At 28.0% G+C, this 17,495-nt stretch overlaps 1 protein-coding gene across 1 annotated transcript in view; it reads right to left on the bottom strand.

The window, feature by feature from the left end:
• Nucleotides 1–17,495, bottom strand: part of Trmt61 (tRNA methyltransferase 61) — a 140,078-nt gene that overhangs the window by 53,547 nt on the left and 69,036 nt on the right. Inside the window, exon 5 of the mRNA XM_088183637.1 lies at nucleotides 10,835–11,004. Coding sequence (XP_088039763.1) covers nucleotides 10,835–11,004 — 170 coding nt within the window. The remainder of the gene's footprint in view (nucleotides 1–10,834; nucleotides 11,005–17,495) is intronic.

The raw sequence follows: 17,495 nt of genomic DNA on the forward strand, positions 1-17,495 counted from the left end.
AACATGTATCGTTTTCGATCGATTTAAACACACGTCCTTCTCGCTGTTTGTGTGTAGTAAATATGGCTCGACGTGAGAAAGGTCCGGCCGTGTCTTTACATCATAATCTCTACGCAATATTTCAAGGAAGAGAGCGGCCTTCAAATCGTATCGCACACAATGGCTAAACCAACATGCAATTTGGTATGTTCAAACATGGAATTAAGGCATAAATCAGGACCGGTTCAGGGGCTCAATAACGACCGATCAAATTACCAAAGGAACGATACTATAACGTGTGCTCTCCGGAACCGAGACGCTAGCTGTCTGTATCGCTGCCATAATCCTTGATAAATACGTTGCGATAGAGACTGAAGGCTGAAAATCTTTGTAAATTGGACGAGAATCGCGAGAAAGGGTGTGACGTAATATAAAGACTCTAACAAGATTTTTCTATATTTTTCAATCCATATTATTTTAGTTAATCCAATACATACTGAATCATTTACTAAGTTAAATACGAGATAAAATTAATTAACTCAGTTAATTGTCAACTTCAAATAAAGGACAAGAAATCGTAGTTATGTTCTACTCTTTTCACATGTCAATTAATTATCATTTTTACTCAAACATATTTTATAGTATTATTATTTTGGACATGTATAATTTTCATAGCATATGTATCAGAATGATAAGATAAAAGTGACATTAATAAATCATTTATAATCATAAGTTAAGTTAGCCAATTTTCACTTACATATTAAAATAATTCGTTAAAAGATCAGTGGTATAAATTAACCAAAAGCTTTTTATATTTATTATCAATTGATAAATAATTAATTAAAAAAATCTATTGTTTTACTTTATAAAACCAGATAGTATATAAAATCAATTTTTATATTAGTATAGCATATAATACATGTATGTGTTTTTATGTATACTTTTAAAATAACCAATTAATTAATAATAATCTATGATTAAATTAAGAATGCTTATTACTTATATTCTTTTTTGAACATTTTTATGTTCCTGAACTAGTCTAGGTTTTTTATTTTAAATCAAAATCAGTATGGGTAAATTAAAAAATTAAAACAGTAAAATAAATTTAGGAATCATTTTTAATGACGAAAACAAAGAAAAAAAGTTATAAGTTATAATTTTACCATAAATTTTTTTGTTACAAAAAGACATTTGTTTCGTTCGTTTTTTTTATACAATGGTTGTTTTTTTACATATTATATAATTTATTTTCAGATAAGTGTTTTCGCCTATGCTTTATTTTTAAAATCTTAGTTTTTACAACATTATTAAAATATGATACATACAATAATCTAAATACAGGCGGCCCTCGACTTTCGCACAATTCGCTATTTCGCACATTTAAAAAAAAAACAATTTTTTAAAATTTTTTTTTTTTTTAAAAAACATTCTGATAGCGGTGAATTTTTTTCTTCAATCGGACGTTCGTGTGATACAAACAGGTCTACGATATGTTAAATTTTGCAAAATAAAAATATAATTAAGGAATACGTTCCAAATTGTGGAAAATAAAGATATATTTCCACAATCTTTACTGATATATTTCTAAAAAAACACAGCAAAAAAAAAACATGGATGAAATGGAAAATCTTTGTCATCGTAGATCGATGACCAACATCAAAAAGATGTCCCTCTGAGTATTTCAATTATTCAAGTAAAAGCTTTTAGTTTGCACAAAGATTGGAAGGATAGATTAAAAAAATATTTTAACACGGTTTTTCAAGCAAGTAACGGTTGGTTTTACAATTTTAAAATGAGGTATTCTTTTCATCATATTAAATTTACTGGAGAATCGGCTGATGCAGATAAAGATGCTGCAAAAGAATTTGTTTCCTAATAATCTAAAATTATTGAAGATGTAGAATATTCCTCTAGCCAAATATTTAATGTAGATGAGACAGGTTTATTTTGGAAAACTCTTTAACAATAAAAAATATGAATGAAGCCTTCACGCACCTTGACAAATTTTTAAATATTATGGAAGATTGTGATCCCAATGGAGAACGCATATCTCAAGTACGTGGGGCGATCAATAAAAACATAGCATGTTATAAAATACTATATGAAGAAAAGAAAAAGAATAGTGGAAAACAGTTAACTCTTGATAACTTTTCAAAGGAAACACCCGCAAACCCCACTGAAACGTGTCTTTTAAACGCCTCTTAAACATCTTATATTTACTTGATAAATAAATATTTTAAAATACACACAATTTCAATTTTTTTTAATTCCCTCGACTTTCGTACATTCAACATTTGCACACATTTTCAGGAACCAATTATGTGCGAAAGTCGAGGGCCGCTTGTAGGTTCATTTATCCTGTCAAACAAACTTATTTCAATACAAACTTATTTCAACATTTAGATATCTACAATATGTAATCATGTTTAGCTCAACTTTTAACTTTTAACATTAGTACACTTGACTTTAAATGTGCAAATGTCACGTCGCTACTGTTTACCACGTGAGAGGAGTTCGTGTGACACAGAAATACACAAGTTTTTATCTGTTTAAATGTATAGATTAGGATTTTAAAATTAAATAGTAATATTATTAAGCTAAAAACGCTACAAAAATATTCTTAGTATTACTGTAAATATCATTCACGGCTATTCGTTTTATATTTATTATCACCTAACTATGACACGTTTCTATATTAATATAAATGATAAATACATGCCTAAAACATTACAGTAATATTATTTTTATCGTAGTGTTTAAATCCTATTTTCCTAAATTAATTTTGAGGAGCAAGTTCAACTCATGGATAATAATGGACTGATTAGCTAATCCAAAACTTACGATCGAAGAGTTTGACAAAAGTCTGAAGCAAAGTGATTGGGGAAATGGGAGGAGATTAGCATCTTTACTTTTTTTTTGATCTGAGCAATTGGAATTATTTAGAGGAAAAATTAATAAATATCTCCCTTTATCTGATAGATATATTATATAGTATATAAAGTGTTCGACAGAGAAATAATTTGGGATGGTATTTTGGGGTGTACGTGTTTTTAAATTAGAGTTCTAAAAAGGATAACTAACATGCATATCTGGTGACACCAAAATGCTTTGATAACATTGAACAGATTTTTCTTTAATTATTGCATCGTCAGGAGTATATGCATTTTTTTTAATAATGTAATAATTGATTTCGCATTTTTGCAATAAAAAATGTTTAAATATTAATTAAAAAAAAAAATTTCAAGCACCTGGTTCAACTTTAGCTCAATATTATTTAGCTATTTCGTTCGTTTATAATTAAGAAATATGTATACATATTTATAAGTTTTAATATTCATAGTGCAAATCTTGATAAAAACGTATTTGTGAATATAAGCATAGAAATATATTATTATTTATAGGTTTAGTACACATTTTTTATTCAAAATATTATTGTTAAAAATAAAAACAATAATTAAAATGAACGTTAAACGATATTTTTGTATTATATATAAAATTGTTTATAACCTAAGTATAATCAACAGATTAAAACTAACCATGAAATAAATTTTTACATATACATCGTAGCCTATTATATTAAATTACAAAAATTAGTTTTAAAAATGATTTTAAGTGATATGTCAAAAAAAAAAAAAATACATTTTAAATGCAATCAGCGTTTAATTAATTAAACACATAAATCAAGTTTCTATTTTTTAGAAATAACAATTAAAAACATACTAAAATTTCAAGAAAGCCAGTAAAATAAATATTTTTTAAAAGCCCCAAATTCTTAGTTAAACATTTTTATACATATAAATTTATGGAATTTAAAAAATAATAAAATATATTATATTATATATATATACATATAATAAATTACCCTTTCTGTTAACTTAACAATAGGTTCGTAATACAATTTATGCATATTATACAGTAATAATGTGTTTTTATTCACTCAGAACAACATCAATCATTCCACACTTGTCCACGGCGGTATTAGCGAGAATTATTTTCCATTACACACTCACAATGATTCCAAACACGCCCTGTACCGGTTCAACCACAAAGTAAAGGGCCCTCTTATCTCCCCTGACATTTTTATTACATCACAGCGTCTATTTCCATTCCATTGTCTCGGACGATTCGGTCATTCCGCCTCCGAACAATATTTTGATTTCGCGTCCAAAGATAAAAATCACAGATATTATCTCCAGATCACAAAACGGTCGTAAACATGTAAATTCACCTGCACATAACCGCCAGATTAGATCTGATCAAGTTTTGACGAGAAAAAAATCTAAAACCCGATGATTCCATACATTACGTTGGTAATTCCAGCCAGAGGCGCATTATTGGTAGATCGTCGTCAAAACATAGTCGATATTGCTGTCAAATTAAGTCCCTGTGGTTTTGTATTTTTTCATCTTGTATGGTCTCCGTTTATGTATATGACCTTATGTTTCCTCGGGGTCTCATTATGGTAATTGAAATTTACCTTTGGCGTTATGTAATCTAGATGGGCGTCCCTGCTGCTTAACCCTCAACTGAATCGTCCGATTGCACTAATATAAGATTTTTAGGATCCGTTTTGAATACAATATAATGCTAATAAATCAATTTAAATATTATTATAGTAATAAAAAATATTATAATTGAACGACATTCCATGGTTAAAATATTCCGATTTATTTCTCAGAATAACTATTTATTTCTTTCATTAAAATAATAAAAGTTTTTGATTTAATAGATTTAAAGACACATTTAACTATCAGTAAAGAGCTGGTGATACCCAATACATATATTTTACAATAAAGCCACTTATTTTTTAAAACAATACTTGTGTAACTGAATGTACAATAATGAAAATGGGTTACATAATAACTTTGACTACTAATAGATATAAGTGATTAATGTATTTAATATGATTTGAAGATAATTTAAGCTAACAATTACAGTCGAACGTTATTAAAAACATTTAGTTAAATAAAGCTCGTCACGACGATAAAGTGATATCAGTTATTGAACATTCACCATATTTTTAACCCTTGCTCATTTTTTATTTAATTTATTTGGTTCATTAAAATATTTTCTAAATGATGAGAGTAAAAAAAAATATTGTCTTGTAATGCAACTCTCTTTCTTCATTCTCAATTACTATTAAATAATTGCGTTCCATCATTCTAATACTGTATGTTTTATACACGCATTATACAGACGAGGATTACTGTTTTCTCTCTCCTCGCCATTTTCTCTCCATCCGATAGATATGTATGTACGAGCATGCCTATAAACGCTCAATACCCATAATCCAAAAACGGTAACAATACCACCTAGTACCTTGTGGGTAATTGATGCATTCGACATCATCCGACGCATTTCACCTCTGCTCCGCAACACATCAAACAGAGACGCTCCACATATACTAGTATACATATAACATTCCATAGATCATCTCGTGGGAAAGCTCAATGGTTTGCGCAATCAGCTGTTACAGTTTTTTTGTACACAATAGCGTTAGGTAAAAAAATAGAGATACTCCATTTCGACATAAAATTATTGATAATCTTAAAACCATAAGAAATGTTATGATGATCTTATTTCAATCATGAGCAATGGAGCTTTTAAATGTTAATTTGCCAATCAAAGATAAGAAAGCATATTGCGTAATACAGTATAAAAATTGATTCTAATAAAAATAAAATCATTATGTATATGTTTATCATACTTTAATTTCAGCAAAATTGTGCTTGAAATGTGTTTTAATTGCACTTGCACCTAGACGAGCTTTTGCTTAAACACACTGTGGCATTTAAAACTGAAAAAAGTTTGACCCCCATCTCCTACCTGGGCTGTCGCGAGTGAGAGTAGCGGTTGAGTAAACCAGTGCGGTCTTCTACTCCAATAATCATTTTTAAAGTAAAATTAAAGAGTATCAGAGATAATAGCGGATGGAGTAAAAGGGATTGGGGGGGGGGTCAGTCTCGAATGGCACATTATATGATCAGTTTCTATTGTAAGGAATAATTGCTGCTAAAATTCAGAGCCAACGTTTTTTTATGCAAAATGTTAAAACAGTGTCGTGAATTTAAATTAGAAGCAGTGACGCACATGTCTGACGTAAAACTTTAAAAATACCTTGTTGTTATTAATGAACTTCACAAAATAAAAGTTTTTTATAGATGTTAAACGACAGATGATTGATTTTAGATTATTCTATTTTTTAATTTAATTAAAAAAAATATAATAAAGACTCAAAATCATGAAACAACATATGATTTATTATGTAGTCTAATATAATAATAATTAATTTAAAACACTTAAATAGATAAGCAATGATAAACTATTCGCTTTTATGATTAGGCTCAACCGGGTAGCACTCCCGAGCAATGTTTGCAAAATTCATTAAAAACTAAAATATATATGGACATGTTAAATCTCTGAAGCAGGTTGATACCGGATAACTTTCATATTAGTTGAGCCAGTGTCCTTCGGAGGCGCCTGAAACGGCGCTAATTCGCGCGCGCGCCGCCCCGGCCCTCTCGCAAAGGACCATGGCATAATGATGATGATCTCGCGGCCATCGATCCTCTTGCCATAAATCACACGGCGGTCAAGCCATAAATCAACCGCGGCGAGTCTTCCTACAAGCCGGCGGCGCTTGCAGGCCAGCGTTAATAAATGACAGGGAACAACTGGCGGACCGCAAATACACCTAACAACAAACACACGCTTCCCACAAAACGCCATTTGGAGCATCGAAAACCCCCATGTACCTATTTCATTGTGGTATTTGTTTACAGACGATTAAAATTTATATGCTCATATCTTTAGAATCTTATTCATACAACATATATTATTTAATCATATTTTTTTTTTAAAAATAAATAAAATATTGTGATAAAAAATCTGTTTTTAATTATTATATATTTAATCAAGAAAATATGTTGCTTTTAATAAATAAATATATACGGTACCCTACCTCAATGGTTAATATTTTACATATAGCAAAGTTGTAGCCGAGTGCCATCAAGTAATTTTAGTCGAGTTTGGTGTGTTGAAACTATGAGGTGATATCTACATGTTTTTTTTGACCTATTACAAATTGTATTTTATAACTAGATAAAACCTCAAAAATAGCAGATGACTAATACTTGAAAAACCTGGGTTAAAATCTTAGATGAACCGATTTCTATCGTGTCTAAAAGATTGAGAATGGTAATTCCAATTGCAATCATCACAGATTAAGTTTTCTTAGATTTTTCTAATTTCGTAAATGAATATTGAAAAAAATTGAGCTAAACTGTGCAAACTGATATCTGTTGATTGTAAATTGCCATTGATGTACAGAATTTGATTTCAGTCTTATATCTCATTACTTACTTATAGGTATTGATAGGGTTTACTTCTTTATAACGAATTTGGCTAAAACTTATCATGTTAAGTAATAAAAGATATTTAAAATTATTTTCCATAAATAGTAGTATTGAAAAAATAAATAAAACAATCTCATCAAACATCGTTAAAGTTCTTTGTCTGTTAAGGTGGGTCAAAAATTAGCAACAAATTGCCATCTGTGCTACTAAATAAAATATATTTGGATTTATATTAAGCAAAAATAAAAACCTCTTACATAAATCAGATCAAATGACTAGTGATAACCGGAAAATAAGTGTCGAACAGTTCAGTTAAGCGTAAAAACAATTTTCTAAAAGAATACCTGATATAAAAATAAAAATTCTACAGATTTTACACACTTTTTTATGCGATATTTTATATATTATATTTTTGTTATTAATTGAGAAGAAGTTTATAGAATTAAAAAAAATTAAAATAAAATTCTTAGTGCACTCCAAAATTTAAAAAAGGAGAAATTTAAACAATTTTACTAATTATGTGAATGAAAACTTTGTGAAAACCTTTGCCTCGCTTAAATATTTTTTTACATATCATTCTGAAATGTACGAAACACTATGCCAGATAAATAGTCTTATTTACTTTTATTTATATATGATTTTTATTTAATTTATAATATTGTGACATTTAAAAATAATTTAGTTAAAAATTGAGCATGCTAGTTACACTAACAGAAAAAAAATGTTTTGAGCAAAAAGCGCGAGTTTAAAAGCACGAATACGAATTTATAGGCGCTTAGTGCGAGTAGTGTTTTTAATTATCTAGAAGTTTTTACGAAAGCTTTTCATATTTTTAATATCGTTTTTTTTAGTATTTTTAAAAAGCAATATTTTAAAATCAGTATTGCTCACAAAATAAGTATGATACAATCATACGTAAATTTAGTGTGTAAAATATAAAATACACAAACAATATATAAAAATATAAATATATTTAACAGTGCACAAAAATCAATAAAATGCGTTTTAGACAAAAAAAAAGTAAATGTATCCTTTATTTTTATCATAAAATAAAATGGTATGTTTACATACATAAACTGGGATCCAGAAATCATTAGATTCAACTTTTAGGCTATAAAAAATAATAATAGCTAATTTTTAACCTTAGATTAAAATAATAAAATTAGTATAGACTTTTAGTTACCTGTTTATTTATATAATATATTCATAAAGGCTAAGCTTCATAGCTAATGATAAAAATGATATTTTATTGAAAAACATTTGTGATTGTGCAAATTTCATGACAAAAAAATGTTATCTTTGACAATAAAAATAACTGCCCTAACAACTATTCATCCTAGTTACTTTGAGGTATTTATAAACAGCTTGTAAAATACAAGGAATTTTTAATTAATTTCTTGATAAGCTTGAAAATTTTGCTCAAAAGCTTTTATTTTAATAAATGATTTCTAATTTAAGGGTATTTTATTTGTAATGTATGTTGAAGAAAACAATATACAATATATTTAATTTTATCAGTAATGAAAATCACTAATCCTTAAAATATTTTAAATACCTAATTTACTGTCCAAAAGCAAAATACCAGTAAATTTAAATTTATTAGGAATGACCTTTCTGTTTTAAGATTATTGCTCCAGTAAAATAATTCATATTAAACAGGAATTTTTTAGATCATCGAAAGCAAATTAGCAATTTTTTCATTGAATTGAAACTAATATTTTTTTATACAAAAAATAATCTGAACGTTAAGATACCAGCATTGAAAGCTCTTATGTTTATTATGCTGTATATATAGCATACCTTTATTTTTTTGTCTTACTACAATTCGCGAATGGAATATTCGTATTATAACGATATAAAAAATATTTTGCTGTGAAATTAAAATATTTTATTTAAAATATAATTAATTAATAGTAAATAGCAAATATTCAGTAAAATATTATACGTGTTTTTTAGCGTTCAAGCTTTTTTAAGCACGTATTTTAAATATCTACAATGAATGGCTTAAAAAACAAGCACTAAAGTCGATAAAATACATTTGAGTCATTCTCAAAACGCATTAGAATCTAAGCTTTTAAACAACTTAGAAATTTGGGTAAAACTAAACTGTAACATAACGTAGTAAATTAGTAACGTTTTTGACTGACACATTATATTAAAATAATTTATTTATTTATAATTTTAGTGATGCTTCTTTTTATTATAATTGACTAAAATTTATAATTTGCTTTACTTTCACAATAAAAATAAATCACTTGTGCTGGGAGATACAAATATTTAAGGATAGGATAAGACGCCAATAAAATTGAGTATGAAAGCTACTATACTATATTTTTAATCTGCTCATTATATCTGATATATCCAATTGCATCGATAACAATCCGATTGACTGTATCGCAGATTGCATTATAAATTAACCAAACGTATGTTTAGTGACGCGGGTAATATATATGGATTTTAAACTCTGAATTAACGTCGTCGAGTTGCTACATATTTTTTTCTCTCATTCGACTCTCATATTATAATTTACAATACACTATCACTACTCCATTTATCACCGGCCGGTGACGTATCTCGAACGTTTTATTAAATTGTAAATCATACTGATAGATCGGCGCAATAAAAATTAACAATTGTTACACCGGGGGCCGCCTTTCTCTTTATCGACACAAATCGCCGTTTTAGTTTCAATTACAATTAATTAAATAATTAATGCCCGTTGTATACGACGTGACAGTATCTTATATCTCGATCTTTGGTACTGCGATCTCTTAAGTTGACATTCGGTTTCCGATTGAATTTCAATCGCCTTTGATTCGCCGTCTTTGCCAAAGATAAATATATGTTCGTATGGTATCTAAGAGCGACGGTTTCGCAATGTTATTTTACATACGTATAATATATTTTTTAATTTTATTCTAACTAACGACTATAAATCTAGATCCTCCATAAACGAACGGGCTAAATTGTTAAGCGATGGGCTTGTAAACACGGACGTTTCATGAAGATATGTAAACGTCTAAAAGTTCTTTACGGTCGTATTTATTGCTGGCCTGTGTCTTTCGTCGTGTTCGATAGACATTGATTGCATAAATTATATAATACTATTTTATTATAACTGCCCGCATATTATAATATATTATGGTTATATTAACCAACAGTACGTGCAAATTTTCACAAAGCCTTCGACAAAGGATCTGATGCTTTGATTGCCAAAGAGATTTAATTGTAATTAAATTAAATTTATATGTACATAATAACTAACGAAACCTTTAAACTCAACAATTATTACTACAACAACTATAGTGTAATGTCCGAAAACTGAATTTATCTGACTCAAAAACATGATCGGGAGCCGGGCTTATGCTCGCCGCGCGTTTTCAAGATAAATATATAATATATACCATATGTCTCATAAGCAATCGTTATTATTAGAAATCTGATGGATCTATTCATTGATTGAATATAGTGTCACAATAAAAAAATAGTATTACTCTTACCTTGTGCTTCACAAATTCTAAATCTCTGACTTGGAACGTCTTGTTAGCAACTTTATAATCAATCTGCAAAACTTCCATGGTGTTAATTTCTTGAAATCCTGCTTCTTCTAAAGCCGTATAAGTCCTCTGAACTTGTTCTATACATGGACTGAAACCGCAAAATCTGCCACCTGAAATAAGAAAATATACATTAAATACGTTAATTGCTTTAACTGTGATTAATTATTGCTTTAACATTTGAAGAATGACGTGCGAGAACAAATTTATATTAGTTTCACATCCTGTCATCAATTATATTATATTATTTAATTACAGAAATCGTAGAAAGCCATATTAAATTGAGTAACACATATTTATATGGATAAGTGTTTTTATTGAAACTTTCAAATAGCATAGGAAACATAAAATAGCCATAAAAAAGTCGCACGAAATAAAATTATTCCATCAAAGTATTCAGCAGTAAAATATTAATATGGATAACAAAATTGTTATGTGTATTAAAAATATAAATAATAATAAAAAACTAAAGTAACGAGCAGAAGCTAAGCAAAAGTAGTGCAAAATATTTCTTTTTGAGTCTCAAGTTTTATATGATAGTGAAACGTATTAAATACAATTAAGTAGCAATTTTATATTTACTTCAATAAATTTTTCAGTTCTTTAGGCATATATTGCAAAAAAAATACGAAAGCGTAGAAAAAGCTGTGGTACATGATTAGTGATCCTTACTAAAATTAATTACTGGTTGCAAAGTATATTTAACAAATCCAAATTTTGGTGGATTATTAAGTTCGGATATTTAAATAAAAATCAGTTACTTAATTATATCAATAATTTATAATATAAGGTGATTTTTTTGAAGAAAGCTTACATACAAATTTGATCGCGCAGTACAACTTTTTTATATTTTCTTAAGCGTTGCTATTATAATTAGCTATTTTTATAAGCTGTTTACTATTTATTGTTACTTTTAACTATGTAGGTTTTGACAATGTCATTATAATTTATCAAAACGACAGTGGTTTGACTTGAAATAAACTTTATAAATCAGCAGAACATCCAAAATTACATAATAACTGAACAGACTTTTAAAAGCCATCATTTAATACAAAAAAACTCTTTTATTTATGAGCTTTGAAACTTGACTAAAAACACAAATGCTTTTGCATTATTTAAATTATTCTTTGTAATTATCGTAAGGCCTGTTTTTAACAAGCTTTCACCAAAGAAGATGATTTTTAAGGTGAAGTTGAAATATTACGTAATTAACTTTTATTTTTGCATTAATTCTCATTTATCTCACTTACTAAAAGGAACATTAAAACTATATTAATACTACAAACCATCACGAATCAAATACGAATCATTACTGAGCTCGCTCACCAATTGACGACCGACTCTCAAGAATTAAACTTCGCCGCCCGATAATGACACCCACATTTTTCTTTACATATTTTTTATTAATTATATATTTTGTATCGTTGTTATCGCTCTTTTAAAAGTGACACAACTCGAACACCAGTACTAAAAATACTACCACTTTTTAGTATTTAAACGTTTGTTTTATCGCACAGTAGAAAATTAAAAAAAAAATATTCACATAATTGGTAATTTTAAAATAAACAATTAGTAAAGCCGATATTTTAGTCAAAGATTGCTTAAGCTGCTTATCATTTTGCAGTTCTTATAAAAAAAACTCCTACTCATTTTATTCAAAAATTTTTTTAACAAATATAAGTATAAGCCTATCTTTGGATATTCCAAACCTAAGAAAGGTTTTTCTATTTATGATATATAATAAATATTACCAACGACCATTTTTTATAATTCTCTTTATGCAACAACACGTGTGCAAAAAATAAAGCACAGAATGGTTTAAAAAAATACAGTAATTATTCAATCAGTTCTCTAAATCAAATCCATTTATCTTTTTCTTCCCCTTACAAAAATCTCTATAACCTCATTTTATATTACAAATAAAACCATTTTTCATATATATTTTTTGCAGGATCCATAAAAAAAATCTGATACGCACAACATATCAATCTTCCATCAGATAAGGCACGCGTCAGAGAACAATTTCGAGCGTTTATCTTGGAATCCAACACAAGGCCGACTCCGCACATAAACCAACACAAGAAAGAGGCTTCGATCAAGACAATTTGCTTGAGATGAGTATTTTTTTCCTCGTCATTTTAATTCACCTGCCATCATGATGACGGACGAGTGCACCGTCTTGTAATAATTGCGCACAGGTGGTACTACGTGCAATGGAGGATTGCAATAATCCATCGTTTTGCCATTCGGATAATTGACGCACCTAGCCTAGCCAACAATCGGAATCTTTATACAATATTATATAAATTTATTTTTAATAACTGATATGGCGAAACGTGTGTGGATTTTGAGCTAGTGCACAATTATGCGTTGCGCAATGAATGCAGATGCTTGGCGGATGGGATCAAACGCAATTTTTCGATCTAGATTCTAGAAGAGGCTGAGAGTGGAACAGATTTCTCCATGATGAAAATCAATATATAATTTATAAACCAATGTGTGTGTAAATATTATTTATATAATAGATTGGCAGAGCATGCAGGTCTATGAATAATTTTATTTTATATGGTTTTATTAATTGATACATAAAACTGGCATTTGAAGCGTATTTTTAATTATTTTAAAATAGTCTTAAAGGTTCCAAATTAAAATAAAGTTCTTATAAAAATGTATTTTTTTATTTTCCGCGATAAAATGAGATTAATGTCGATATAGAACGAAATCTTTTTTATATTATTAATATTTTATTTCACTAATTCATAATGCATCTCATTTTAGAGTTAATTTCTTTCAGAATCGCTGGTTTACTACTGTCCGTCGTTTTTTATGTACAAGTTGTTAAAACGATGTTTTTATGGGTTTTGTCCCGAATCGTTCCAGAAATTTTATATTTGTATTTATAAATAAATTAGAAATATTTTGCAGTAAATCAACTATTGACAAAAGCAGTTATTAATAATAAAAAATGCTTTCACTTTTTTGCTAGTCAAAGACTATTCGGCACATAGTAGATAATTTATATGAATAATGAATCAATTTTAACTTGTAAAAATTCTGTCCCGAATTTGATAGTCAGGACGAATATCATTAGGATTATGATATTTTGGACAATTTTTTTTAAATTTATCCTAAAATAATTTTCTTTAATTTTTTAGCCTATAATAAAAAGATGTGGTGATAAGGAAATAGCGTAATTATTGCCCAGTCAACATTTCATGTAAATATAATAAAAATATTTCATAAAAATAGAGTTTGGTAGTTCATCTAAAAAAAATAAGATCTCATACAATCTCGAATGGTGAAATGTACAAATATTAAAGAAATCGCGTGTGGAAATTTAGTTATAAAAATATCTATCAAGATAATCAAAATATATTTATAATAAAAAAACATCTTTTTTAAAAGCTATATATTGTAACTATATGCAGTTTTTCTTAATCATACCCGGGAATTTCCAAGAGTGATACAAATGATACTTGACCAGAAAATCACAAATATTGCTTGCAAGATTTTTTTAAGAATCATATACTCTGACGAAAATATTGATGATAAATTCTCAACACTCTCACATACCAATTTTCTTTTAAAAAATCAATAACCTGCCATTAAAAGATTAAAACACACACACATACGACAAACCGATCGCCGGGATTCGAACCACCATATCGTTTATGAAGATCGTTCTCGGCGAGCTCGAACCGGCGATGATGAGTGTGATTACGGCCTATAAATCAGCAAACTCTGCGAAAATAATTTTTCTCGAAAACCACATCTTCTACGTGATACGAAGTGCGTTTACTTAGATCGGACGTAATTTTATAATTGCCAAGCATAAAGTCATAAATTTCAATGATAACCTTCACGTTTAAAACCAATCTTTATGAAATTATTTTAAATCTAACAAAAAACATTACAGAGCAAAAATTTAACACTACTTAATCTATATAAAATAAAACTTAATGGACCAAAAAAAAAAACATCATAAAAAACGTTCGAATAAGTTTCATCCTATTTTTCTCACATATATTTTTATACTTAAATTGTGTAATATAAAAACTTATGTAAGTATTATAATTGTTAAAATTAAGTGCCTTTACAAAAAGCAATCTGACTCCAAAACTAAGATAATGTCTTTCAAATTTTTCTATGAGTCTTAACTTTCTAATCCAACGTCAATTTTATGTTATATTAAAACCATATCTTAGTGAGAAAAGATTTAAAATTGTTATTTACTTTAATTTTATTTGTAGTTTAAGCATTTAAAACTCGGAAACTTTTTAAGCAATTCGTATTGCGAAGTGAGCCAGTTAAATTAATTTGATTACAGTGCACCAAATAATTAACCGCGCCAATGACTAGCAGTTAACTCCGCCGCTCGGTTTAAACGCTTTAAATTATAAATAATTGGCAATGCGCCAACGTTTACACAGACACCAGGTGTTGTTAACAAGCCGCTCCGATAAAAGTATTTAATTTCTCGAATTTATTCAATTCCATCGTGAAATTATCGTGTCTGAGGAATATAAGAAAACAGTCACTCGTCTTAGATAAATAATTATCGAGAAATTTCAACCAGAGCCGCTTCTAATTGATACATAAACAGTCCTCAGCGTTTGCTAGCAACGCTGTAATTACGCGTTATTAATTTGCGGGACACATGAAATTCTTGGGATGTTTGGGATATAAGTCAACATTTGTTCATGCCTTATGGGTGTATATATAAAAAAATATCGCTCGATGATAACGGGGTTATAAAAAATAATATTGATAAATTGTTGTGTGAAAAGAATCAAGGTGATCGTAACGCATAAAAAATGAGTAATACATATATCACGTATGTTTATTTTATATTTTATATAAAAAATATTACCAATATAATTTTATTTAGTCATTATTTTTTTAATCTTACACCAAATTATGGTTATTAGATATACGTACATAGCAATGGCCTTAAGGGTAAATTACTTGACTTTAGTTTTAGATGTGTCAGAATTAAAAATATATTTAATAATTTGTATAAAAATGGTTAAAAATCGTTTACCGTTACATTCTAATTAGAATCCACTACTATTTGTCTCTCAGCCATACACCGTGGTTGTGTTACGCTGCGCTTCTCAAGATATATTTACCATTTTATTTTTATTATATAATAATGCTATTTTATTATAATAAATACAAATATTTTATTACTTTTGTAAACAACAATAGTAGGAACACATTTAATAATGACTATAATATTTATATTTATTAAAAAATTGTTGAAATTCTGTGCAAAATTAAAAAAATCAAATACGTAAGTAGCAAAATTATGGAATGAAGTTAGTGGTATTGTAGGTTAATAAAATTTATTCATTTAACAATCCAGAACTGACGCCGATCCCCTAGAAATAAATGTGGGAGTGGTGTCGCATGCAACGAAGAAAGAGATAAAGCATGCTCTTTCGTGTAACGGTACGTCGTCCAGACGACATGGGAATCTTATAAAGCTACCCGTCATGAATTGAAAAGAACGAAACTATAAGCATTAAGTTTATAAGAAATTTAACCAACAAAAGGCCTACCCAATTTTATACCAACATAAATCGCAGAAGCCGCCGCTTCTCTCTTCGTACCCCCTGGACGATTAGAATGCTAGACTAGAGTTAAACCCACTTCTACACTTACGGACAAACTATAGGAATACTTCACGTAAAACTAACATATACAAAATGTACGTGATTATATGAATATGAATACTAAAAACAACTGTATCTTTAAAAAAATCTATTTACCACACCCCAAAAAATATTAAAAAAATTTGTCAATTTTATTTCATTTTCGGAAGGAAAAATCCATATAAATATAAATGTTGATACTGAGTCTTTATTGATTATATGTTTATACCTGAGTATAATAAATTATTACAATACAATAAGGAAACATTGAATGTAAGATTTAGTGTATATAAAAAAATCACAACATAAATTAAAAAAGGCAACCAGTACTGCTGAATTAGCAGTTGATTTTGAAAGTGGAAAAAGTCAATTTCGTTTAAAAAAAAGAGCTACAGCTAATTTTTACTATAAATTAACTAAAAATTTCTGTTTTTAATCAATTTACATACTTATCTATAAATGACGGTAAATTTTTTACTAGTAATTTATTTTGGTCAATGATATTAATTGTTAGTTAATTTTAAAAGTGAGATAAGTTCACTTAAAATAAAATAGTTTTAATAAAAATTACAAAACATGCTATATTAATTAGTTTCCATAGTTAACCATCATTATCATTCTATAAGTATTGTGAAACTAAAAGTTGAAGAATAGTGTAAAATATATTTCAAATAAATGAATATGGATCTTTATAATTATTATAACTTTATAGTTACATCTGACAGTGACACCGGTAAGTAAAAATTATTATAAAGATAATACTTGTTACTAGGAATGTAAAATATAAACTAAAAATATCTGCTTAATAACCAATAACAATTCATAATAAGTTATTTTGTGATGTTACTTTAGTTAATATTTTATTATGTTAATTTTGTAATAACGTTCTACAATAACATCCGTTACATTTTTTCCCCCATAATTATGATCATTGTATTGATTATTTTGTA

Source organism: Plectrocnemia conspersa, unplaced genomic scaffold (assembly GCF_051122295.1).
Source record: "Plectrocnemia conspersa isolate PC_06_02 unplaced genomic scaffold, ASM5112229v1 ptg000003l, whole genome shotgun sequence".
In the NCBI taxonomy this organism is placed as follows: Eukaryota; Metazoa; Arthropoda; class Insecta; order Trichoptera; family Polycentropodidae; genus Plectrocnemia; species Plectrocnemia conspersa.